General features: G+C 45.8%; 1 protein-coding gene and 1 pseudogene across 7 annotated transcripts in view; one reads left to right on the top strand and one right to left on the bottom strand.

Moving 5' to 3' along the window:
- Positions 1-17,102, bottom strand: part of DCTN1 (dynactin subunit 1) — a 30,132-nt gene extending 13,030 nt beyond the window's left edge. The window contains exons 1-6 of one of the 7 annotated variants that reach the window (XM_059942564.1): positions 16,915-17,102; positions 3,872-4,117; positions 3,508-3,586; positions 3,274-3,308; positions 2,536-2,559; positions 210-227 (exon numbers count right to left, since the gene is read on the bottom strand). In XM_059942564.1, coding sequence (XP_059798547.1) covers positions 210-227; positions 2,536-2,559; positions 3,274-3,308; positions 3,508-3,586; positions 3,872-4,099 — 384 coding nt within the window. In that variant the 5' untranslated portion in view covers positions 4,100-4,117; positions 16,915-17,102. The remainder of the gene's footprint in view (positions 1-209; positions 228-2,535; positions 2,560-3,273; positions 3,309-3,507; positions 3,587-3,871; positions 4,118-16,914) is intronic. The other 6 variants (XM_059942559.1, XM_059942561.1, XM_059942562.1 and 3 more) reach the window with 6 other exon arrangements.
- LOC132377337 (non-histone chromosomal protein HMG-14-like) lies at positions 16,415-18,701 on the top strand (annotated as a pseudogene).
- The last annotated feature ends 8,577 nt before the right edge of the window (positions 18,702-27,278 follow it).

Below are 27,278 nucleotides of genomic sequence, written 5' to 3'. Positions count from 1 at the left end.
AGCCAAAAGCAGGCAGTCCAGGGAGCAAATGCCCAGGGTGTGGGGCATGGCAGTGACACACACCTCTCCCTGCCCCCCACTTTCATCACCATCCTCTTCCCCCAACCAGGTAGACAGAGGAAGTCAATCAGCCCCCACCCCCACCCCAGCAGCCTGCCGCCACCATCACGCTGGCAACCCAGCAGCAGGACCAGAGCAAGCAAGAGTACCTTTCGGGCTGTCGGTGCCTGTCTCATCATTGCAGAAAACCAAAGAAAGCCAGGAGAGGAGAGAAGGAAGGACAGAGGAAGATGGACAAACACAGAGGAAGGACCGACGGAGGGAGGGAGGGTGGGGGGAAAGAGACCGAACAGAGGGAAAGGCGGCGGAGACAGGAGATTAGTGCATCAAATCCCAACAATGCAGCCTCAGCTTCCCAGACCGGCAGCTTCCCAGCTGGCAAATGGCTGCAGCTCAGATGCAGAAGCCCCCACAGGTGCGCAGTGGGGACAGCCAGGCTCCGGCAGGCACCGGAGAGGTACCCGGCCTAGTTCGCCAGCTTAGGCTGATGGCAGCCTCAGTGGCCGCAGCAGCAGCTCCACCTGACGTCATGCACCCACCCTCCTCTGCTCCACTAGGGGTGGAGACACTGCTCCTCAGTCACCTAGCAACCACCAGGCTCTGATGGCTCCTCCTCCTCCTCATGATTGGACAAAGTCCTCTGCTGAACCCGCCCTACTTCCTCCTCCAAAGAACAGGTTCTGGCTCCTCCCTCTCCTTCCCTCTCCCCCAGCCCCAAGAATTTGCTCCAAGAAATTGGGCTAGGGGCCATCCCATTTCTGGGATGACCTCTCTGGGACCAGGGTATCACTGCACAGAGACACAGGGCCTCACTGCTTCATCAGGCCTCTCTCATACTCATACTCCCCTCTGTCCACAACCCCATCAGCTCTACTTCTGTCTCATACACACGGACAATACCCTTATGGTGGCTCATCAGGCACATGTACCCACAGCACTTCTGCTGCATCAGCTCTGCAGGGCACACTAAGAAACCTGGGGAACATTCCATCTGGGCTGCAGCAGCTCTAATGACAGTGCTTGGCTCCTCTCCCAACTCTACCCTTGTTGTAGTCAGGTTAAAACCTGTCTCTAAAGGGCTTCCAGAAAGGACTGGGCACCTGGCAGAGACATCTGGGTTCTCTCTTCCACCCTCCTCTTCAAAGTTCCTTCTTTTGTTCTGGTGCTGGCTCCCTGTTCCCTGGGCTAAGTGATGTGCTGTGAGAGAAGCACTGGAGAGGAAGACCTAGGGGAGGACTTGACTACTTGACTGACACTCTGCATCATGAGCCAAGAAGGTGCTATATCCCAGCACAGGCAGCCTAGGCTAGGCTTTGCCACATTTCCCTAGGCAACCACCAAAACCCCAAGATTTGGGCACGGGTCAGGTCCCTCTCAGGGTCAAGTCAGACTGCGGCCAGAACTCCTCCATAGATATCAGACTGCAGGTCCATCCTCTTCTCTATTCAGGGGTCTGATGTGAGATGGGAACCCCAACCCGGAGCCAATAATCAAGGGAAGAAGCCAAGTGTCTGGAATGGGTCCAGCATCCTTCTGAGAATTATTTTCCTTTTTATATCCCCATTCCCTCCCAAGCCAGGACCCCAAAGCAAGTACCATCATGTTGTCTCTTCCAAGGCAAAACTCCAAAGTGAGGACCCACCACCAACCAGAAGTCAAAAAAAAGATGTTTTACTCTTCCCCTCCACTGCCCCAATCTAGTAGCTCTCCATGCAAGGCCAGAAGGGCCTGAAACAGGCTGGTGACAAGGAAAGCACAGAATAATACATACAGCACAGCACATACAGGTCTGACAGGCACATGCAGGTCGGAGACAGCTTGGGCATAGCCCCAAGGCATGGGCTGGTGTGAGGAAGTGGTCATGGCAGCAATTTAAGACTAAAAGAGTTTCAGGGGTGTGGGAGGTGTGGGCGGTGGGCCTCAGGCACACCTCCAGAGGAAGGAAGAGGCAGTGAAAGACTGACAGAGCACAGTGAGGGTGGGCATTCATGGCAGCACCCACCCAGAGCCAGGAACAACACAGGCTTTTCAACTCAGGACTGTTCTTCCTGTGCTCTGTTCCCTGACCTCCCACCTCCTTACCTAACCACCTCACTTGGTACTTTCCTCACCTCCAGACCCCCAGTCTCTCCTCCCACTGCCCCCAAGATGAGGCTAAGTGAGAATCCACTGTAACCCAGTAAATGCTCTATTCCATGCTGCTACTGTTTACAGTCAAATGCTTGGAGTCTCTGACTAGATGTCCTGAGGCGATGGGCAGGGGTGTGGGAAGGGGTGAGGATCATCCCTAATGAGTACTACCTGAGCCTGATGTCATTGCACCCCTCAAAGGAACTCTGAAAGCCAAGGCTGCCATTTCCTCTGGCCATCCCAGCCCCAAGGTCACACACACATGCATGCAGCCCAAGGACATGCAGGACAGCTGGGGAGGGGGCTCATGGCCCTCACCCACCCAGGCACAAATAGTAAACACACCACCTTCTTAGGCTTCAGGCCCCGCTGCATGAGGAGTAGGAAAGGGCAGAGTTAGAGAACAGAGTTAAACATCACACTGTGCTAGCTGGCCAGATATCTTGGGTGTAGGTATTAAGACCAACTCAGGCATACCCAGGTATGGGGGGAGCCAGGTCACTGTCAAATCCAGGGTAAGTGAGATGAGGGCTCCCTTAAGGATCAGCTTCCAGGAGGTCCACACCCTGACCCAGAGGAGCTGGAGAGTCTGGAGCCCCACCTCACACACCCTGCGCAGAGCAGCGGAGGGAGGCTCCAGCAGGCCCTCTGCATACAGCCTAAAACAAGTGGCAGAGGGTCCAGCTCCTCTCCATTCACTTGTGAAAAAGAAAGCACCTTCTTTCTCCAGTTCTTACCTTACCCCTACCCTACACCCATCAGATGTTGGCAGCCTTGGATACCAACAGGTAGGAAGTTGGCAACAACACTACTGGGGTCAGACCTGTCCTCCCTTTCACCCCCAGCCTCTGTTCCAATTGATCCAGAACTTCTGGGCCTTAATAGCTTTTTCCCTGCTACCACCCTTACACCTAAAGCAGCAACTCATACCCAGAAAGCTTCCTTCTCAGGGAGGATGGAGACTGGAAGGCTAACTCAGTTTACTCATCTATTGCTTCTACCTGCCTGGTATTGAGTCTCCCTCCTCTCTTTCTCCTTTCCCTCTTCCCTCTACTACTCCCACCCCCACCCGTAACCACTTACCAGTTTGCTGGTCTTTGCATTTGAGTCAGTTCCCTCTGTAGAATGCAAACAGAAACAAAGCGTGTGTTTGTGTAGAGGGGTAGAGGCAGAGAACATCATGGCAGGTTAGGCAAGATATAACAAGGGAATATGGTGGTGATGGAAACTCTCAGGATCCACTGTGGCCCCTTGTTCTGGGGAGAAGCCCTGGGGACTCCTGGATGTGAGGAGGCAACTTAAGTGGGTGGTTGTTACCTCTTCTGAGGACCTTTGAGGCAGAAGAATCAGGTGTCTCTGGGGAAGTAGTATCTGCTCCATCTTCAAATACCTGGATCTGAGGCCACAGAATAGACTCAATATAGCTAGATCAAGGCTGGATGTAATATGGGCCCTTCCCCAGGCCTTAAGCAAGCCTGGGGAACAGGGCAGCTTCCTTAAGGATAGCTCTTAATCTTCCCTCCCCCATTACCTCCCACTCTACCAACCAGAGACTTATGCTCATGCCCAGGAAAAGGGAGCACCAACACACCAGCCGCACATGCAACAGAGCATGTATACACACACACACACACGCACACGCACGCACACACACACAGAAGCAGGAGCAGGAGGTGAGTACCTGGGATTGGCGCACAAAGATGCCATGCCCTTCGTCACAAGTGAAGTACTTCCTGCCTTGGACGGTTCCATCATTCTTGCCTTTTGCTTCATCCAGGATCACACCTACCCATTTGCCAGTGGCAAATAACGTGGCTCCAACATAGGCCACAGTGCCACGGTAGCCTTTTCCAATCACCTCCACGCGGGAGCCCACTCGCAGAGGCCGGGCACTTGCCTCCGCACTCATTCTGTTGCCGCTGGGGGTCTGAAAGACACATGCAGACATAGTTAAAAGCCTCAGGTCAACGGTGTCATCTTAATATATAAGAAAGGCCCAAATCAGGATCCCGGCCTGAAAAAGGATCAAAAGTCACTTCCCTGAACCCCATTCTCAAGGTAAAGTGTCCCCCCCACCACCAAATTCCCTTTTGAAAAATGTCAGTGCTGTGTTCTAAAACTTCTCCAAACGCCTCTGGAATCTGCCATAAATTTTTAAGAGATTATATTTAAATTTAATAAATCAGAATTCATTGCTAGATCTGTGAATGTCACCCCACACGGCTGCTTTCTCAAGGAGCACTGCCCCCTAGGAGGGGAATGAAGCTCAAACAAATAACTCAGTTTAGACCAGGCTCCCCACAACCCAGTGCCTGACTCAAAAGCCTGAGCTGGGCAGACAGGTGAGTCAGTGAGTGACCCCCCAGAATCCTGTTCCCTCCCTACTGCTGCCTGTCCTCCCTGAGGGCACACAGCTGTGCCTCCTTCCAGCCCTAAGTCACTACCACTCCTTCCTGACCTGACTTCCCCCACCCCCACCAGCACACTCCTAGATGCCTCACCAAGCCCATCCAATGATTTACTCCCTTCTTCCTGGCCTGAGCCCTGTTCTATCAACTCTCTACCCACAAGTTCTGGAGATCCTTCACTCATGCTATGTCGCTATAAAAAGAAAAATAAAGGCCAGGTAAATCGGGTACCTCAGATCTGTCCCGCATCTGTCCCCCAGACTCTGCCCAGGGGTTCAACTGGATGGCTTATCACCCTATCCATGGTGATAATGGACAAGGCAAGGGAATAGACTAAACATTGTCTTTGGGAAGCTCTCGGCTTCTGACATACCCGTGATGACAGGACAACATGAAATTAGGGTTCCAAATAGGCCCATGGCTTAGAAGAAAATCACACCTAAGCCATTTTTAGCAATAGCAGCTCTGTGAACCAGGGGCCTTGCAACAAACAGAGAAGGAAGCATGAAGAAGTGACAGCATGGCCTTGAAGACTCCACAGGGCCCCCTTCTGATGCCCCCACTTGGCTTCCTAAGAGAGCTCTGCCAGGGCCAGTGACTCCCTAACTCTCTTCCCCAAAGAGCTCATCCAAGAAGGTGAGGATACCGTTCCCAGGGGCTCCGAGAGGCCAAATCATACCTGGGACAGGCGAGTGGCTCTCACGGACCTGACAATAAAAGGAACTGACAGGAACATCAGGGCTGGCCCCAAACTCAGAGACGCTCTCCAACCTCCTAACCCTAATAAGCCTCTCAGAATCAGGTGGACACAGCAGTGGCTACAGATTCAATCTCAGTCAGAAGAGCAAGAAAGCGAGTGACAAACAACAAAGCAGCTCTAAAGAAAGACTTCACTGAAAGGCCATTCCAACCCACCAACCCCATTTGTAATCCCCAAGATAGTCTGGCCCCCTCAGGAGCCTCTGGCCTGAGGTCCACTTGGAGTCAAAGGTCAGGCCTCACCAGTACCCAGAGAGGGCCCAACTCTGGGAAGGGAAGCCTGTGCAGTCCCACACGGTCAGGGCCGCGAGTGGCCCCAGCCTAGCTCCCGCCTGTCTCCCCACCCCCCACAGCAATGTCCACAGCCACCCAAGGCCTTCTCCAGAAGCCCTCCCGTGGCCATCCCAGACCAGGGCCACTTACCCGGCTGTACACGTGCCTCTTGCTCTGGGCCATGCTGCTCACCCGGCCTCTACCCCCTCCCCCAGCTGGCCAAAGACAGAGAGAAAAGGCAGAAACCTAGGCAGGAGGGTCAGGGCTCCAGGCCCTCATGGACAAACACAGAAGCCAGCAGGCGTGGCCCTCCCCAGTCCATGGACCTCCCTGGGTGGCCTACTGGGGTACAGGTGGGGACAGAGATGGGGGCTGAGGAGCAAGTCCCCTCTGCTGCTGGAGGATTCCTGAACCCAGAGACACCGAATCCTGCTTGCCAGCTGATGAGTCTCACTCTGCGCTAGTGCTGCTCTAGACTTGTCAGGAATCGAGCTAGCCTCTGGGTCCTAGTGCCCCCTTGCTTCACCTGGGCCTGTCAAGAGGGACAGAGTGTAAGGGACTAGGCCCACGCCAAAGACCCTCAACACTCACCTCTAGAGTACACTGTCCTACGGCTGGGAGCACAGCCCTGCTGATCCTCCTAATCTGCACCCCCTCACCGTCACTGCCACCTTTCCCACCCCCAGGATGTGAGGCCTCAGCAGACCCACAAGCATCAAGTGACACATTCACACAGCCAAAGTAAGGGTCTCTCGTCCCCCTTTCTAGTGCTCTTCCTCCTCCCTCCCCTTTCTAAACTCTGGAGTCAGGTCCAAACCCACGTGATTAGGGTCTGAATTTCAATCTCACCCTGGGCCAGAGCAGCCAGGCCCCCTGCCCAATACACAGCAAAGGAAGGGCAGCAATGGAGGCAACTTCTCACACTCACACACACACACACACACACACACACACACACACACACAGAGCAAAGCAAGTCAAGTACCCCAGCTCCTTCAACACTGGCAAAGGTTGCCATGGTCATTCTTCCTCCCTTCTAGTTGTTATAAAGGGCCAGGCTCTGAACCCTAAGAGTATCAGGTTCAAACGGATTAGTAAGGGTGGTGGTCAGAAACAGAGTCCCACTTGCCCCCTACAAGTGGGGGCAGTGCCCAGTCCACCTCGGCCACCTGTCCCCTGTTCTCCTGGCCTTGCCTCCTAGGCATCTCCTTAAGAGAAACAATGAGATGGTTTGTTTTCTATATTTCACAAAATTTCTTTAATAACCATATTACTTTTATAATTTAAAATGTTTAATAAGATTATGCATTCTAGTGAGAGGTCTCAAGAGGGCTATGTAACCACTTCATTCATTTATCCATCTAATGGACTAGAAACCAACAGTCCCTGCCCCTAAGTAGCTAACAAGGTTGTCCTGGGGTCTGATCTATGGCTCTAACGGGTACAGTGTGGCTGTAGATCCCCTGGCCCGAGGGATACCTGTCTTGTCTGCACTGGGCTTCACTGGCTGAACAGGGTCTTCCTCCATTCCACCCTCTTTCTAAGGCAGGCCAGATAGCCTAATAGGAGAATGATAGCCAACAGCCAGATATATGGCCCCCAAACACCTCTCCACATCTCCAATCCTGGCCAGACCCCCTAGGAAACCATTTCTCTCCTCCTCTGCAAAATCTCCACGTTGCCCCCTCTTTTCCCTATTCACCATTACACAGGTGGGCAGGGCCATGCAGCTCCTTGCGGCCTGGACTTCTGTACGTTCAGAACACTTTACAGTCTACAGAACACCTTAAAAAACAATTGTATAGTACCATGGTTAAGAACACCGGTTCTAGACTCAGGCTGCTTACATTCAATCCCTGGCTTCACCACTTGGTAGCTACATAAACTTGGTCCAGTTACTTAACATCTCTGTGCCTCAACTTCCTCATCTGTCAATTGGGAACAAAGAACATGTCTGAGAGCTGTTGTGAGGATTAGCTGAGATAATCCATGTAAAACACTTAGGACATTGCCTGGTATTTAGTAAGTACTCAACAAAGTTAGCTAATAACTTAGTTATCATCATATTTGGACATCAAAGTAACCCCATAAGAGGCAAGCCAGGAACAATGCTGACAAGGAAACAGGGCTTAGAGAACTGAGCAACTTCCCTGAAGTCACACAGAAGACAAGGAGTAGAGCCGTAACTGGAACCAAAGCCTGAACCAGAACCCTCTGCACTTTTTACTCTCCTCATTGATACCACACATATTTCTAGGCTTCCAAAGCCGTGCTCTTCCTCTGGACCACACTACCTTCAAAGATTCAAAAGAGCGCACATCCAACAACAACATCACAGCTCACTAGCCACACAAGTGTATATAGTCACCTAACTTCTTAGATGCTGTTTCTTCTATAAAATGGGACTATCACCTGCCATATCTACATTAATGCTCAAATAAGATAAAGCACATAAAAGTGCTCTGTAAAAAAAATGCAGAAGCTGTATAGGTATTAAAATAAAATGTCTAGATGATAAATATTATAAGGAATTACAGAGAGGAAAAAGGTAAGCTAAAAAGAAAAGGGATACTTGATTATCCCTTGAATCATGAGGTTTCTGTTTGGATATGTGGAGAGGAAAAGCCTACAAACATTGTAATTTGTGAGTACAGTATGAGTAGAGACAGAAATAATTTTGCTTGACTAGGGAAAATTAAAGATGACTAGCTTGGCTGAATTAGTGAATTCTGGATGAGTTCTCCTATCAAACTATAAGCCTTTTAAAGCAGACTCCTCAACTTTTCCTCTTTATGATCCCATCACTCTTAGCTCATGAAGTCAAATATTTATTGAATGAATTAACACTGATATTGAGATGTATTAGAAGGTAAATATGGATAGTCAGGGAATTTAACATCACGTAGGGATAGATGAATTGCATCCAATAACAACAGGAAGCCAGTCTCTTCCTGGGCAGGAGACTGGCATAATGAAAGCTATTTTAGGAAGATCAAACAGGTGTCAGAGAGCAGAATGGAGTTGAAGGCAAGAGCAACTTGATAAAGACAGGGAAAACAGCAAGGAGGCTATGGCAGTAATGAGCAAGGGGTGAGGGGGTCTGAGCCAGGCTCATGAGAGAAAAAGAGAGGGAAGAGGAAATGGACCAATTCAGAGACAGTACAAAAAAGCCCCGAGAAGGCCCTATGATAGATCAGACATGGGGAAAGAAGCAGCAGGCCTGTATGGGCTCTGGAGATGGACAGACCTGGGTACAGCTTTGGTTCTCCTATTTCCTCATGTGTATGACTCTGGGTAAGATATTTTCAGAGCCCTGGTTACCTCAACTGAAAAAAGGGGGAAATAATACCTACCTCACAGGGATGTTGTGAGGATTAAAGAAGACTGAAGTAAAGCATTTAGTACAGTGCTGAGCACAGAATGTGTGTTCAACAAATTGTAGATATTGTCTTCATCATTACTGAGAGGGTACATCAATGACAAGTGCACACGGTAGGAACTCAAACCTCACATGAATAAATGGATGCATGAATGAATGCATGGATAAGTAAAGGAATGAATAAACTTGGGATTTTCAAGCAGGTATAATGGGAGAATGATGATTGATAACAACAGAATTGGGACGGGAAACTGAACATGTTAAGAGAGAGAAAATAAGTCATAGGGCCTTCTCAGAGGCAAATTTAACTGTGACCACTAACACGTGTATTTCACGATCTCCTTCCAAAACGAACCTGTGCTGCAGACAACACGGATTCCACTATTTCCTTTCTACAGGTGACAGAATTGAGTCTCAGAAGTCAAACAACTCACCTAAGTCTCATAGCCAGCGGGGCACATGTGAGTAGGAAGGGGGGCACATTTGACTAGCTGTACAGGTAGGTGATCCTTCAACAGCACCATTGGGCCCCACCCCATGTCACACAGGACAACTCTGAGTTACATGCTACCTCAGCCAGAAGACAGATACTCCCTGGATTTCTAATCCATTTTCCTCCCCAATGATATTAAATACTGCTAAAAAGTCTAGGAAAATGGAAAGACAGGAGGGAAAGAAATCTGTGTCTGATAAATAGATTACCAGTGGTCTCGGAGAACATTTCAGAAATGAGAGGAAAAGAAGTGGATTATTAGGAATTAAGGAGGAACTAGTAAGGAGGAAAAGCCTCTTTGGCACCCAGACTGCACCATTTCTACCTTGCTTTTACTGGTACCACAGCATCCTTTACGCCCCTGACCTCCTCTTGTCTCACCTTACCAAACCTTGATCCTGGGCTAACCCAACTGTTTGCTTTCTCTGATCCCACTTGTAGAGGCTTGAAATCCAGGCAGTCTGACAGCAGGGTCCACACACTTGAACTGAACTGCATTAGGCACGGGGTATTTCGATTTGGTTGCAAAGAGATAAAATGAAACATAAAGGTAATCAGCAAGATACAGATTTTCTTATAACCAGGGTGAAGTTGTACATCTCTAAAAGCACTAGTAGGGGAGGGATATGTGTGGATATAAGTCCCTCAGGAGTCAGGAAAGGAGAGGGGAATAGAAGCTCAGGTACTGGAAGCTTGGAAGGCCGGATTCCAGATATGCACAGGAACCCAGAAAGAAGATAAACAGAGCCTTCTGTTCCTAGGTCCTACTCCAGTATCTGCCTTGCAGATCTCACACAGATAGGACCTAGACCCTAAATAGACTTTTTTTTTTTTTTACCTCTCCAGCTCTTCATTATCCCCAGAAATTTCTGTAGCCCACTCCCAAACTGAATACAGGTCTACCCCCTCCCAGGATATGCCCCTCCCCTAGGAATACCCAGTGACTACCAGGCCCACCTCTAAAGGGCCCAGACCTCCAAGAGCCAGGAAGGAAAGCTACACAATATGCCTCACTTATCCTCAATGAAGGCGCTTCTGCGGGAAGGCAACAAGCACTTGAGTGCAGCCTGGTACTCAAGAATTGCAAGCCAGGATTTCCCTGGTGGCGCAGTGGTTAAGAATCCGCCTGCCAACGCTGGGGACACGGGTTCGATCCCTGGTCTGGGAAGATCCCACATGCCGCGGAGCAACTAAGCCCGTTGCCACAACTACTGAAGCCTGCACGCCTAGAGCCTGTGCTCCGCAACGAGAAGCCACCGCAATGAGAAGCCCGCACAACGAACAGTAGCCCCCACTCTCTGCAACTAGAGAAAGCCCACGGGCAGCAACAAAGATCCAAAGCAGCCAATAAATAAATAAATAAATAAATGTTCTTTGAAAAGAAAAAGAATTGCAACCCTCCCAGAGCTAGCAGCAGTCCTACTTAATAGCCTACTCTAAGTTCCTGCTGCTTTCTCCCCATGATCAACCAGCAAGTCCCTGGCACTAGGACCCTGCAGACAGGGAACCCTGAGCCTGCGCTCTAAAGAGAGAGATGCACCATTTCACAACTTCAGCAAAAGCCAAAGCAGCCAACAAAGCCACAGCCACCTCGGCTGGCTGTGCTGGGCTCTGCCTTTTGGGCAGCTCACCGGCCACTCCCCAGAAGCAGAGCATTCTGTCCTTTCTCTTTTTAAATCCACGTCATCATCTGATCATAATGGAAATCAATCTCCTCAAGTCACCACGCAAAGGCGTATCCATGGCAACATCAAGAGGAAGGACACAGAAATGATGCTCCAGTGGCTGCAGCAGGAAAAGGTAAGCCCATTTCTCTTCCACCCATGCCATCTCATCATTCTCCCCTTTCACTCAAGTCAGGTGTGCACCTTACCTACAAATTCTATCTATCACACCAATGGGGAAAACATCAAAGGTGAGTGTTAATAATCTATGCTATTACGTAAGGTCATAGGTCTGCCTAGTCCCGTAACTGGCAGTAAAAATTCTTTTTCTGGCTGATTGAGACAAGATCTCTTTTCTTATTCACCATCTCAATTGACATGGTCTTAGCCTGCAGTACCTAACAAATCATTATCAGTCACTTGTCTTTCTAGTCAGGTTGCTGGGAAATCACACAAGGATTTCAGAATTCCGTATGTAGTTGTAAAAACACAGCAGCAACACTGACCCCACCACCCTGCTCACCCAGGCCACTATCATACCCACAGACTGGCCCACCTTAGCAGCCCTAAACTCCAGCCCCTCAAGGACCAGAAACTGGGAGTTGGAATTAAATTTCCGCCTTTCTCTGATGCCTCAAGGAAGGAATGCCATTTCTGCAGAGGTAAGAGATTCATCAGACATAAGTTCTACTAAGTGTAAGTAATACTCCATGCTTCAATTTCTCCTTCTGTAAAACATAGATACTAACAATACCTTTCTAACAGGGTTGTTGTCAGAATCACGTGAGAATGCCTGAAAAGCACTTAGAAGAGTGCCTGGTATGAAGCACTCAATAAAAGTCAGCCATAATTATTATGAAGAAGAGGAAAGAGAGGCCTACATTGCAGGATTCAAGTTCAGAGGGTACTCAATGTTCGTGGAGCATATCTCAACTCTGCTCTCTTTCCCTTTCCTCTCTGGACAGTTTCAAGTTTCCCTTACCACTCTCAAGTCCCTGTTCCTATCCGAGCCCACACCAGGACCCCCATTCCTCAGCAGATAACCTTGCTGAGAAAGGAAACTGAACCTATTAGATAAGAATTCCTTTGCAAATTTAGGTGTATCCATCATTGCCTCTTTCTTCCTACATTCTTTTCCTTTCTTCTGTCATTCCTCTTCAAAAGAAATGATGTCTCCTTTTCAGAGACAACCCTCCACCCTCCTCTGCAATCATCATTTCCTTTGTGCCTTCAAATGCAACCTCTCTACTGGCTCTTACACATCATCAGATAACCCATGCTCAAGACTTCTAGGAAAATCTGTCTCTAGTCTCTGCTACTCCTCCACAAGCTGCCACCATCTTCCTTCCTTCCTTCCTTCCTTCCCAAACTACTCAAAGGGAGTACATCCTCCCTATCCTCATTTCCCATCCACTCTTCAATCCACCTGGCTCCCAACCAGCTGCTCACACTAAAAAAATAAAAGAGCCCTGGTGACCACAATCTCCTAACTGCCCAATCTCAAAGTACATTTTCCAAGCGCATCCTACTTGACCTCGCTGTAGCAACAGAGGCTGCTGATTCTCTTCCTGCAACTTCTTCCTCTGTAGCTCCCTGGACACCATTCTCTCTCACCTTGCCCACCAATCCTTGTCATCTCCTCTGTTATCTTCAGCCTTCTATAAGCATGGCTAGGCTCATCCATTCCAACAGCATCAGCTACCACTTACATCTACCACCCCTAGACACAGACTCTCTTCTGAACTCCAGACCCACATTTCCACCTATCTGCTAAGCGCCACAGACGCCCAAATTCAACATGACCCAAAACACACAGAAGCTTCCCCCAACAAATGTTCCTCGTCTATACTCCCCCTTTACTACTGGTACCACCATCAATCCAAAATAGAAAACTGAGTCATCCTCAACAACTCCCTCTCTCTCTTGTTTTCAACAACCAATTAATTAGTCATTACGTCAGGTGAACTCTGTCTCTACAATCTCCGATTTATCCCCTCCTTCCCATCCCCACTAATCCTTAATTCAGCCTGAAGCCAAACCCAGGTTACTACAAAAGTCTCCTGATGTCCTGGATCCAGATTCTCCCCTTTCAGTCTATTTCCACAACTAGCTTTCCAAAATATAACCACATCACCTCCCTGCCTAAAAACCTCCAGTGGCTTTCCTCCCACAAAACTGAATCTTAGAACAAAACTACAAGCCATTAAAAACCTGGCCTCATTATGAATCTAATCTCATCAACCACCTCTCCTTTGATCTCAAAGTTCTCTTAGATTCCAGCCACTTGGATCTACCTATCTTATGCCTCTGCAAATGTTGCAAACGTCACCAAGTCTCTCTCTTCATCTTCAAGGCTCAACTTACTTATCACCTCTTTCCTGAATATTCCCCTGATGTCTCCCTGTGGAGCTAGTCATTCCCTCCTCTGCCCTCACACAACACTTTGGAAATATCTCTATTACAAGATCGCATTTTACTTACAATATCGTCTCCCTTAACCCATCGTGAATTCCTCCAGGGCACAGAATTTTTATTCATCTCAGTATCCTAAGCACTGAACACAGAAGACACTCAATGTTGAATAGAAGCCTATACCAACACCAGGCTCTAGGGATATAAGTTGGTTCTGACAGGTTTCCCAGAGACACCATGGGGGAAGTACAACAGTCAGGCACACATACACCCCAAGAGATGTAGCTCTTTCCTCACCAGATAGGAGCCTAAGAAACTAAAAATGCAGGGACAGCTCCAGGTCCTATGGAATTTGGTAGTGACAATAAATCTCAACCTCATATGCTTCCAGGGTAAAAGAACGAGGGGGAGGGGAGGGGGAGGGGAGGGGGGGGAGAGAGAGAGAGAGAGAGAGCGCGCTCTAGGCTCTAGGGGAAGTGCAGATCTTCTGGGAAAATAGCTTTAGCGTGGCTTCGGGAGTGACAAGGGTCCAGTCTCTGCTTCGGTGAAACCCTCAGTGGATATGTGGGAGCTTGGGGAGGTCAGACTGGATAGCCAATTTGTCCATCAGCCAAGTACAACTAATATTAGCTGGAACTTCAAAAGAAAAATTATATAAAACAAAATTCAGAGACTCCAGGATGGCAAGAACCCTAAGATAGATCTGAATCAGTCAATTGCTCAGCATTTCCTTCTCAAGGGATACTGAGGATCCACTTCTCAATTCCCTTGGTATGGGACAGCTAACCCAAGGCCCACACACCACCCAGTACCAAGAGACAGGCTAAACAACCTAGGAATCCTCTACCACAATCCCTCCTGACGTATAACTCCAAACAGCCACTAACAATGATAGATCCGAGCAAGTACAACCTATGGCAGTTGTCGATCATGTATTATGATTTTCCGAACTATTTTGACTCCTCGCTAACAACTTCTTTTCCTTTTTACCCTCATGTTCATTCAGGCCCAACTTATCAATTCTTCCTCAGTATTGCCTCCTGCATTCTTCCTTTCTCCTCCATTACCACTGTCATCACTTTGGTCTGCCATGTAACAGCTTTGAGAATTAAGGCAAATCATTTACTCTCTTTGGTGCCTCATCTATAAAACTGGGTAACAGCTGCTCTGCCTACCTCACAGGAAAGGTTGTCTGTGAAAGGTTCTGTAATCTGTAAAATGTTATACATAAATAGAAGGCATTACTATTATCATCAACCTAAGTCCTCTTTGCTGATATGTGAAGCATATCTGGCTCCCTGCCTCTCTCCTTCCCCACTTCCAACCACATTATACACCACAATAAGACAACTACACACTCTAAAACATTGCTTTGCCCAAGATCTTTCACTGACATACCATTTCTTACTTGAATCAAACAATTCTGGATCTGACATATGCAGTGTCATCTCTGGAGCACTGCCAGCTGCTTAGGATGCTTTCCCTAGTTTTGCAAGCCCCACCCATCCTTCCAAGTCCAGCTACAGCCCCACTACACTCCACACAGAAGGACTAAATTTAAGAGACAGGGATTTGAAACAATGTCATGGAAGAATAAAGGATAATTCAGTTTGGGGAAAACTTGGTAGAACCACTGTCATGTCACACTTTAAGAGTCTTTTTTTTTTTTTTTTTTTCCGCCATGCCACGCAGCTTGTGGGATCCTAGTTCCCTGACCAGGGATTGAACCCAGGGCCTGGCAGTGAAAGCACCAAGTTCTAACCACTGGACCGCCAGGGAATTCCCAAGAGTCATCTTTTAAAGAGGGATTATTCTTTTTTTCCTGTTTGATTCTAAGAGATAACCTAGGACCAACAGGATGGAAGTTATAGAGATGTATTTTAGCAATATGAAAAACTTCCTTATTGAGCTATCCCACGATGAAATGGGATGCCTTACATGCAGTAAATTCCCCATTACTAGAAATGTTCAAGCCCAAACTGGCCATAGGGCAAGGATATTTTAGACGTAATTCAACTATCACAAGGGTAACTGGACTAGAGTCACAACATTTTAGGTCTGAAGGAAACCTGAGAGATCTTCTAGTCCAGTCTCCTATTTTATAGGTCTGGACAGGGGAAGTGATCATTCAAGGCAGCACAGCTTGCTCTGGAGAGCAGGGAACAGAACACGGTCTCTTTCAATCCAGTGAAAACCGTTGCTACTCGAAGTGTGTGTGGTCCATGGACCGGCAGCATCCGCATCACCCGGGAACTTGTTAAAAATACAGAACTAGCCAAAATCTGTACTTTAACAGATTTTGTGTATGCAGCATTAAAGTTCAAAAAGCACTGACCTACACTGCCCCTTCCAAACCCTGAGTTTCTAATTCTGGAACTCCATTTCCCAAACTGTTTCATATGTTAAACAGAGGTAACACCCAAGAAAAACAGTATTTTCCGTTCAAATTTGGGAAACTCTCCGTACTATACTTCCACTGGGAAATTCGTGATAAAAATATCATTAGCACACTGAAAGTTCCAAAATATTCTGTAGTAGAGAAAACTTTAACCATGAAGTTTCTGAACATATTTGAGCACAAAATGTCTTTGAAAAAAAAGTTATCCTTAACTACTATCGCTAACATCCCCGGACCTTGGGCTTCGCCCGTACATTAGCTAAAGATCTTCAATCTCCACCTCATAGCTCCTTGACTCTCAGTACCTTAAGCATACTGGATTAGTAAGTGGTCAAGATGGGCTTGCTGCTCTCCACACTGTAATAAGTGAGGATAAGTTTCTAAATCACCGCCTCTTAAAAATAGCGGAGTTCGTCATCTGTGTGATTTAGTTGTGGGGATGCGCAAGATGACTGCTCAAGGGTGAGCCTGCCAGTTAAGGCGGAAGCCAGGAATGGGAGACTGACACACCAAACGCATATCCAGACCCCCACCTTGAGTCCGCTTTGTTTTTTGTTTGTTTGTTTGTTTTTCTGTTTGACACAACTTCTCAACCGTGTGCCCCACAGGAAACCTGTAGCTTGGAATGGGTTCAGGGGTGCCTTGGACGGTCCCAGGAAAGGAGTGGAACACTTGCAGTTCTGGAGGAATTCGGAGACGCAATCACTCGACCCCGGGAGAACACCACACCGCAGGCTGAAGAGCTCAGGTGGGTCGGACCAGCCCAGACCCAGGGGGCGCCCACCCCCGCCGCGGCCCACCCCTGCCGACCCCCGCCCCGCCCCGCACACCCGGCTCCCGGCCGCGCCCCAGGCGAGCGCCGAGCCCCCAGAGCACAGCCAGGAGCCTCGCGAACACGGTGGGGGAGGAGGCAGTTTCCAGGGTCGCCGCCTCCATACCTGTCCTGTCAGGGGCTCCACGCCCGGCTCCGGGCCCCACCGGCGACCGACGCCCAAGCCCTAGCGGGGGCCCGCCCCGCCCGCATGGGCTGCCCGCCGTGCCGCCCGACCCCTGTACGCCCGTCCCAGGTCCTCTAGCCGCTGAGGCCCAGAGGCGCTCTGGGTCGGGGGAACACGCTGCTCTTTCCCGAAGACCAGTCCGGGTTAAATACTGCGCGCTGAGCGCAGCCGAGAAGACTTCGATCAGGCACAAAGCTGGACACCTGGAGCGAAATATGCGCGTGCGCACTGTACACGGGAAGCCGATTAGGACCACAGGAGAGAGGCGAGCGGTGGCCAGCGACCTCTGCAGGCAGAGGGTAGACAGCACAGAGAGGATCCCGAGGATTCCTTTGCGTTGGGCAAAGGGCTCCCCCAGAGGGTGGCTACGCTTTTGAGTGCTAAGCTGTTAATTAAAACAATACTAGTAAACCATCTTTCGTCAGGTAGCTTGAGGAAAAAATTAAAATTTGCTGCTATTCAGCATTATCCATCATATGGGGATTCAGGCATTCTCATGCCCTTATTATGCAAATTTACGTAATGGACTTTGGCATTTTTTAATTAAAAAAAAAAGGAAACATGGGTGGCAGGAGTGGCAGCGGCTGAAGTAGGAGATAGATGGGCCCCTGGGCTGGACAGCTGGTGCTTGTCAAATGGAGCAAAACTGAAGTTTGTCCTCAGCCAGACAAGAACGCAAGGCCCATTTCCCTTCCTTCATTGATGTGAAGGGAATGAACTAGCAGTGGGGTATTTGTTGCAGTAAAAAATAGAAATGAGACTTTTCTTTTTGGATAAACAAGGAAAATAAGTAAACAATGAACAGGTTGGGGAAACAGCATAACCAGGCCTGAAAGTGTTAAGCAATCTTGGTTATTCTTTAGCTGTTACTACTCATAAACACGTGTAGCTAGACTTGTCCTTAGCAAAGCTAATTACTCTCTGACCCCATATGAATTATCCTTTGCACCTGGCATTTCTTCTCCTACACACCCTTGCAGCACTCTTCATTTCAGAAAGAAGGTCACAGCTGATAACTTCAGGGACGCCAGACCCGGTTGCTGATGACGCCAGCTTTGGCCATGAATTTGCAGAAGAAAAGAAATGCAAGACCTTAATTACTTTGAGCCTTATCACCTACCCCAGACCACGAGCCCCAACCTATAAAAACCTTTCCCTATGGGGGGGTGGGGGGGCACAGTTCTTGAGACTCCAGCCTGCTGTGTTCCCCCTTTTGCCTAGCAAAGAATAAAGCTACTTTTTCTCCTTCCTCCAAAACTCCGTCTCCGTATTTCTTTTCGTCATTGTTGCACAGAAAGCCAAGATTTTGGCATCACGGCCAGGCAACCCAGCTTCGCGAAGATTCGTGGCATGCCGTGGCCCGCAGGCACCCAGCACGCGCCCGCCCCGCTGCCAAGGTGCCCAAGAGGAAGGTCAGCTCTGCCGAGGGGGCGGAGAAGGAGGAGCCCAAGAGGAGATCAGCGATGTTGTTGGCTAAAACAGCTTCTGCAAAAGTGGAAACGAAGCCAAAAAGGTGGAAGGAAAGGATCAATCTTCAGGCAAAAAAGTGCAAACAAAGGGGAAAAGGGAGCAAGGGGAAAACAAGCTGAAGTGGCTCACCAAGAGACTAAAGAAGACTTACCTGCAGAAAACGGAGAAAATAAAAATGAGGAGAGGCCAGCCTCTGATGAAGCAGGAAAGAAAGAAGCCAAGTCTGATTAATATCAAACACCCGGTCCTATCAGTGGTCCCTGTCTCCCTTCTTGTACAATCCAGAGGAATACTTGTATCAACTATTGTGTAAATGCAAGTTTTTTAGTAGCTCTAAAAACATTTTTAAAAAGGAGGGAATCCCACTTCATCTCATTTTTTAAGTGTGTGACAGGGAAGAGCTAAATCGGACTCCACATTGGATCTGTTTCTTTGACTTTAACCTTTCATTTTCATTGCTTTTGTTATAATGGCCTGCCTCAGAAAACCCTGCCCACCTGTGAATGGCTGCAAGAAAAAAGAAACTAACACATCCCCTCACTGAGGCTGGTCATTCCAGGAGATGTTTTGCAAGACTGATGGCCCTTTTACTTTACTTCCTCACCGCCTCTCCCTCTCTGATTCTATAAAAGAAACTGGCATCCAGACCCAGATAAGATGGTTTATCGGAGACACTAGTCTGCCATCTTCTCGGTCTGCCGGCTGTCCGAATAAAGTCGTATTCCTTACCTCAACACCTCATCTCCTATTCTTTGGCCTGTCGTGCAGCGAGCAGAGCGAGCTTGGACTCGGCAACAAATTTAGTGAGCCAACCAGGAGCCTTGCTCTTGTCTAACCAACCCTGGTCAGGGAATATTGAGGCAAGGCCCTAGCAGCTGCCAGGACCATTTGTCCTGAGGATCTTCCCTTCAGAATTCCCTGAAGCGGCGGCACTGGCTATCCCAGCACTTGGCAATTGAAGCAAGGAACCAACAAACTTCAATTTGGTGCTACGAGTCAATGGACTCGATTCGATTTAGAGGGTAAGTCGCTCCGGCGTGCACGCCAGGAACATATCCCTCCCCCCCTCAATCTGGGCTTTTCCTTTACGGGACAAGCCAATCTGGTTGGGGTACCCTGCTGGAGGGCGGAATTGTTGTTGGACTCTGCCCGATTCTGGGAACTGGTTCCCTGGGAACTAGTTCATTGGTTTTGTAGGGTAAGTCTACCCGATCTGGGAACTAGTTCGTTGGTTTTGTCTTGGTTTTGTGTGCGTCGATGCTAGAATTTGTGCCTTTTGTGTTGGAATTTGTCGGCGTCTTCTGTGTCTTGGTGTCATCAAACTTTTAAAAGTGGAAAATACTCCATCTATCCTAAAGGAGAGCCCTTTGGGGAATATATTAGATAAATGGGCAAAGCATAGCCATGAGCCTATGACTAAGAAAGACATGATGGGGCTTCCCTGGTGGCGCAGTGGTTGAGAATCTGCCTGCTAATGCAGGGGACACGGGTTCGAGCCCTGGTCTGGGAAGATCCCACATGCCACGGAGCAGCTGGGCCCGTGAGCCACAACTACTGAGCCTGCGCGTCTGGAGCCTGTGCCCCGCAACGGGAGGGGCCGCGATAGTGAAAGGCCCGCGCACCGCGATGAAGAGCGGTCCCCGCACCGCGATGAGGAGTGGCCCCCGCTTGCCGCAACTAGAGAAAGCCCTCGCACGAACCGAAGACCCAGCACAGTCAAAAATAAATAAATAAATAAATAAATAAATAAATAAATAAATAAATAAAAATCTTAAAAAAAAAAAAAAAAAAAAAAAAGAAAGACATGATGTACTATTGTAATAGGGTGTGGACCCAATATATGTTAGGATCAGAAGAACGATGGCCCCTGAATGGCTCACTCAATTATTATACAATCTCGCAGTTAGAAATGTTCTGCAAAAGAGCAGGGAAAAAGGATGAGATTCCATATGTAGGAGCATTTATGCTATTGCATCAGGAGGAAGAGGAGTCAGAGGGCTGCCACCTTATGGTGCAGCAGTCTGAAAGAAAACCCAAGGGGAAACCTGTTCTACAAGGGAAGAGAAAAAAATGAGAGTGGGGACATGTTATTTCAAAACTTAAACTCCCGTCCAGCCTATCCAGCTCCCCTAGTGGCCAAGCAGGCTGCACCAGCAGTTGTTCCGACTGCCCCCCCCCCCCATGCCACCAACAATATTCACTGCCTCCTGTTTCCCCTACCCAGGGGGATCAAACAGAAGTTTCTATGGTAACACCCGGGGCACAGAGACCTGGTTTAGTATCACCATCTAAGACCCGACAGGGCACCCAATTTGGACTGGGAGCCACTTCTGCAACAGGGCAATTTCCCTTGTCCCAATATCTTGTAAGAGGCCAGGACACTCCCTTGGACTTGAGGCTTGCAATTCTGATTTCCCCACAGGAGCCCCAGGTAACATTGACAGTGGGGAACAAGTTGATAGATTTTCTAATAAATACGGGTGATCTTAAGAGGCTTGTAAATATTAAACAAAGGGGAAACAAAGTCATCCTAGGAGAAACTTGCCTTTATCTTGCCTAGATACAAATGTCCTATCTGGTTTTCTCAAAAAACCCTTATCTCTGCCATCTTTTTAAAATGCAAATTTTGAAAAAGAGGGTACAGTAATTTAGAACTTGACTTGTTTTCCATAAATACTAGTAGAAAGGGTTTAGCCATCTAGACAAGTGAGCTTGATTTGTTCCATCTGCCAGAAACCCAACTTTAATGCATCCTCTTTTGTAAACTGATGGGTTTTACATTGCTGTACCTGACTCAGGGCTGAACTTCTGAAATGAGAACTATGATGTCTCTCTGTTTGTTTGTGTGTTTGTATGTGTTTTTGTCTTTGGATAACATTGCTGAGGTTAATCTGTAAATGAGCCCTATTTAATTGGCTTAAAGAAAAGTAAGTGCTTACAAACCAAACAATTCTAAATACAAGAGAAATTAAGCTAAATGAGTTTCAGGTTCATGTGAACTGGGAAATATTTAGTATTAAATTAATACCTGGTATTAATGTTAAAGTTTGTTGATTTAATTAATACAGACATGTCTTTAGAGCCATCAGCATTATGTATAGTACTTTCACTGCACCTAGGTTTAATAAAAGTTAAATGAAATCTTGTTACATCTGTTGCAAATTTGTCAGCAAGAAAAATAACTTGATATGATGAAATTAAAGTAAATATAAATGAAATAAGATCTTTTGGGTAAGCTATAAGAATAATTATGTCTTAAAAATCATCTAAAATAGTTTCTCCAGATTTTGGTAACTATTACTTGCCTCTTGGTTGTCACTGAAAATTAAGGTTTTTAAGAGTCGGGGATTCTAATTTAAATATATAATTAAAGCTACTGAAAATAATAAAACATTTCAGCATGGTAGAATGTGTGTTTTCAGTTAAGAAGGTATGAGGAATGGAATTACATTTTACTGAGAAAGCTTTATACATGGCCAGGATTAACTAAATTTCGATTGAAGTTACCTAAGTAAGTGGATTTTGTTAAGTAAGCTAATACAAGACTGGAATTTGATCTCTCTGTTAGAAGTGCTCCTTTTGATAACAGATTATATAAGTTTCTGTGCCCTTAGGTGATCCGTATTTGTTTTCTTTTAATCATTTTGTGACTTTGGTTAAATGAATAAGTACTGTTTCTCAGTGACCTATGATCCTGTTGTGTTTTAAAACCTTTTTGATATTTTTAACAAACTTCCTAAATATCAAAATCTGAATAAAGCTTTTTAGCCTCCAGCTGACTCTGAGATACTTCAAAAGAACATCTCTGAGACATCTCAGAGAGAGATGTCAAACTAATTTTATTTGGTATGTTAAATTACTTCAAAAACCTTGTCAAGTGATTGGAGATGAACCTTAGGTTATGGTGTATGGATAAATGTCATTTTTATAGATATTCCAAATTCTATATGGAATCCCTAACGTCTGCTACGTCCTGATGTTATCAAGCATAATACTAGTTATTATAAAATGTTATATCCAAGTTTCCTGCTAATTACATTGTACTCAAATCTTTAACCATGCTATTTTAAGTTTTGTCCTGATGCTTTTACAAAATGAAGATTTTCAAGAAGACTGATAAAAAGGAACTTTTTAAGAAATATAAGTTTCTGATAGCCTTTAGATAATATCACTGGACTGGGTAACATATGACAAAACTAATGGGAAACCTGATTATTTCATCCAGATCAATGGGAATTAATTACATGAGACTGAATAAAATGGTAAATATGATTTATAACTTTATGACTTTGGGAAATATACTGACTTTAATCTTTGTTTTTCAGAAAAACCTTTTCTCTTATGCGATGACCTACAACAAGTTGATAAAGTTTGCCTTTGTAAACAAAGACGAAACATTTATCTTTTTCTCTCTACCTGATCCTGCCAGAATTTTTTGTCTACAGCTGGCTCTCCTGTGGACTTGATATTATGTTAATCATTGTTTGAATTTGTTCTTTATTTCCAAGTTGTTTGTGCTTTGTGTCTCCCTGCAGCACTATGTCTTTGTCAATGCTACTAGCTGCATTACTTATATCCTATTTTATAAGATTGTTGTCTCTTGCAGTACCCAGTGTGTAACCAGGCCTCCAAACAAAACTTCTATGGCTAAACATCTTAAGAAAATAGATCACTTTTATAACATAAAATAATTGTAATAATATGATTCTAGGTATGGGAAGAAGCAACAAAGGAAAATGTCTCCTGGATCATAATTAGAGGATCCAGAGAATCTTTAATTATCAATAGAGCCTAATCCAAAAATTAGCACCTAGAGTGGCATATCAAGAATCTTTGCCTGACCTGGGATGAGCCTCCCAGCATCGTGGGACAAAATTTGATCGTGAAATGTCTCCCAAATATTGGTCAGATTCCTGACCAAGAGGAGAGGATCAGTCATTGGCGATTGCAGCCCTCCAACTTGAGCTAGTGAACCCTGAGGAAACTCAGGAAGGAGAAGAATACCTGCCATCTAGCAGCCATCAGACTGCAGCCACTCCCTATGGTGAGCCCTGAGGACACTCAGGATGTGAAAATACAGGATACAGGCTCCTGTATATAGCTGTGGTGCATATCAAAGAAATGATTTCAGTGAGCCCAGACTCTTGCATCTTCCCATACACAGAAAAACGCTAAATTCCTTAACTGGTTATTTGGGGAAAGGTGAGGGGAAAATGGAATTTGAGATGTACCAACATCGAAGGTATGTCCCAGTTCACTTTTTTTTTTTTTTTTTTGGCTGTGTTGGGTCTTCGTTGCTGTACGCGGGCTTTCTCTAGTTGCGGTGAGTGGGGGCTACTCTTCGTTGCGTTGCGCGGGCTTCTCATTGCGGTGGCTTCTCTTGTTGCGGAGCACAGGCTCTAGGCGTGTGGGTTTCAGTAGCTGCAGCGCGCGGGCTCAGTAGTTGTGGCTCGTGGGCTCTAGAGCACAGGCTCAGTAGTTGTGGCGCACGGGCTTAGTTGCTCCGCGGCATGTGGGATCTTCCCAGACCAGGGCTCGAACCTGTGTCCCCTGCATTGGCAGGCGGATTCTTAACCACTGTGCCACCAGGGAAAACCAATTTAAAGGCTTTTAAAGGCACTGTGTACACACATTTTTTATTGTGGTAAAACATACATAATATAACATAAAATTTACCATTTTAACCATTTTTAAGTGTAGTGTTCAGTGGCACTAAGTATATTTACATTATTGTGCAACCATCACCAGTATCCATCTCCAGAATTTTCTCATCTTCCCATATGGAAACTGTATCCTTTAAACACTAACTCCCTTTTCTCCCCTCACCCTAATCCCTGGTAACAAGCATTCTACTTTCTGTCTCTATGAATTTGACTGTTCTAAGTACCTCATATAAATAGAATCATACAATATTTGTTCTTTTGTGTCTGGCTTATGTCTTCAAAATTCGTTCATGTTGTACTATGTATCATCATTTCTTTCCTTTTTAAAGCTGAATAACATTCCATTGTATGTATATACCACATTCTGTTTATCCATTCACCCGTAATGGACATTTGGGTTGTTTCTAGCTTTTGGTTATTGTAAATAAGCACATTTTTAAAAACATAAGTACGTATCCCATTCATCCCATCCCCAAGATCCCTAACCAAAGCAACTTGATGCCAGTTTTTTTGTTTGCGGTTCCAGAGTCAGTCTCTGAAAACGTAAGCATTTTAGATGCAAATAGCATCTTCGTATACACACTATTCTGAAACTTGTTTTTTTTAAATTGAAGTATAGTTGATTTACAATGTTGTATTAGTTTCTGGTGTACAGCAGAGTGATTCAGATATACGTATATATGTATATATACATATATACATATTCTATTTCGGATTCTTTTCTGTTGTAGGTTAATACAAGATATTGAATATTCCCTGTGCTGAACCTTGTTTTTATCTCCACTGGACAATACATCTTGGAGGTTGTCCATATTAATACATATTGATCTGCCTTGAATTTGTTTTTAAATATATATTTTTAATTTGAACTGGACCCATCTCTCTGAGTGCTTTACCAACCTTTAACAGATATGCTGGGTTTTCATGTGAAGATGCCAGGCCTTGGGTAGAATGGGGGTAGTGATACAGGAAAGACCCAAATCCTTCTCAGCACCGTGAAAAGAGGTCCCACTGAAGACAGGATGTACAAACAGGAGACGTATTGTTTCTTCTATATTGAATTAGGCTGAGTGATCTTCAAAGAAAATTAAAAATACTGTCTCTGTCTTACGTGTTTTTTCATAGGTGCCAGCCTGAAGCCCTTTCTGATGAGGAACATGAACAAGACCCCAAAGATCCTAAAACTCCAACTTGCATGACTAGAGCCCATCCTTCCAACCTGTGATACTGAACAGAGAAGAACATCTGTGCTCATTTGGGTAGACTCCTAGGTACTCCAGAACATAGGAAGGAACCAAGAGGGGAAAAACTCCCCCTGAAGACAGAAATGCTGTTTCTTGGAGGGAGGAGGTGGTTTTCAGGCTGAGAGATAGAGGGGGGATTGGATAAAGGCAGAGAGCAAATCAAAGGTGACAAAGCCAGGTATGGGGAAGACAGATGCAGGGGAGAGAATCATCTACATTAGCTGTACTGGCGCTGTCTGATAGAAATAGAATGTAAACTTTAAAATTGTCTTTAATTGTGAAATATGCTAATTTTTAAGAGGTTTTGTTGGAGAAAATTATTAAAAGTAAATTTTATATAAGCCAGCCACATATATAATCTTAAATTTTCTAGCAGCCATAATTTTTTAAAGTAAGAAGAAACAAGTGAAATTAATTTTAACAAGATGCCAAAAATATCATTTCAATGTGTAATAAATATGAAAATATTAATGGGATATTTTACATTTTTTGTACTAAGTCATTTGAAATCCAGTGTACATTTTGCACTTATAGCACATTTCTATTTGTATGTAGAGAAGGCTCTACAATGTGGGATAAGCCAGAACAACCATAAAAAATCACTCTTACAGTGGGGACTTAGGACTACGCAAGTTCTATTTTAGAAACCATGAGAGAAAACATATCTATAAGTAGGGACATTTTTGTTAAAACAGATCAGACCCTTGAAATAATATAAGATCTCATTAAGCTGTCTAAAATCAGGAATACAAAGATGCCCAATATCTCTGATTCTAACCAACATTGTATTTTAGGACATAGCTAATACAATAAGGTAAGAAAAAGATACAAAAGGCATAAAGATTAGAAAGGAGGAAGTTAAACTGTCATTTTTCACAGATGATATGATGAGATACACAGAAAATGCCAAAAGAATCTGAAAATTATTAGAATTGATTAAAAATATTCAGCAAGGTGGCTAGATATTAAAAAATCAATATAAAAACTCTGTTTCGGGCTTCCCTGGTGGCGCAGTGGTTGAGAGTCTGCCTGCTAATGCAGGGGACACGGGTTCGAGCCCTGGTCTGGGAGGATCCCACATGCCGCGGAGCAACTAGGCCCGTGAGCCACAATTACTGAGCCTGCGCGTCTGGAGCCTGTGCTCCGCAACAAGAGAGGCCGCGATGGTGAGAGGCCCGCGCACCGCGATGAAGAGTGGCCCCCGCTTGCCGCAACTAGAGAAAGCCCTCGCACAGAAACAAAGACCCAACACAGCCAAAAATAAATAAATAAATAAATAAATTTATTAAAAAAAAAAAAAAAATCTGTTTCATTTCTATAACCAACAATGAAAAGTTAAATAATACAATATTTTAAATAAAACTGATGCATCTAGTAATAAACCTAACAAAATATGTTCACAACCCAAAATTATAAAATCATATTTGCAGACAATAAAGATATCCTAAATAAATGCAGTATAGCACATTCGTGAACAGGAAGATTTAATGTCATAAAGAAGTTAGTTATCCCATATTAATATATATATTTGAAATAATTCCAATCAATATCCTATCAGGATATTCTAGGAGCTTGAAAACAAATAAATCTGTAGAGAAGCGCAAAGGGCCAAAAATAGCCAAGAAACTTCTAAAGAAAAAGAAGACAGTTGAGGGGGTGGCTGTGCTTAAAGTTGTGTAATTAAAGCAATGTGGTATTGATAGTGAAACAGACCATTAGAACAGAAACAAATCCAATTCCCTGGCAGCCCAGCTGTTAGGACTCTGCACTTTCACTGCTAGGGGCCCGGGTTCAATCCCTGGTCGGGGAACTAAGATCCCGCAAGCCATGAGTGCAGCCAAAAAAAAAAAAAAAAAACTGGCTAAGAACAGAAACAAATCCAGACCAAAAACAAACACACATACACATGAAATTCTGATATGAGAAA

The sequence above is a fragment of the Balaenoptera ricei genome, chromosome 13 (genome assembly GCF_028023285.1).
Source record: "Balaenoptera ricei isolate mBalRic1 chromosome 13, mBalRic1.hap2, whole genome shotgun sequence".
NCBI lineage: Eukaryota > Metazoa > Chordata > Mammalia > Artiodactyla > Balaenopteridae > Balaenoptera > Balaenoptera ricei.
Note: the sequence above shows the minus strand (reverse complement) of the source record. Positions and strands in the feature narration are given on the sequence as shown.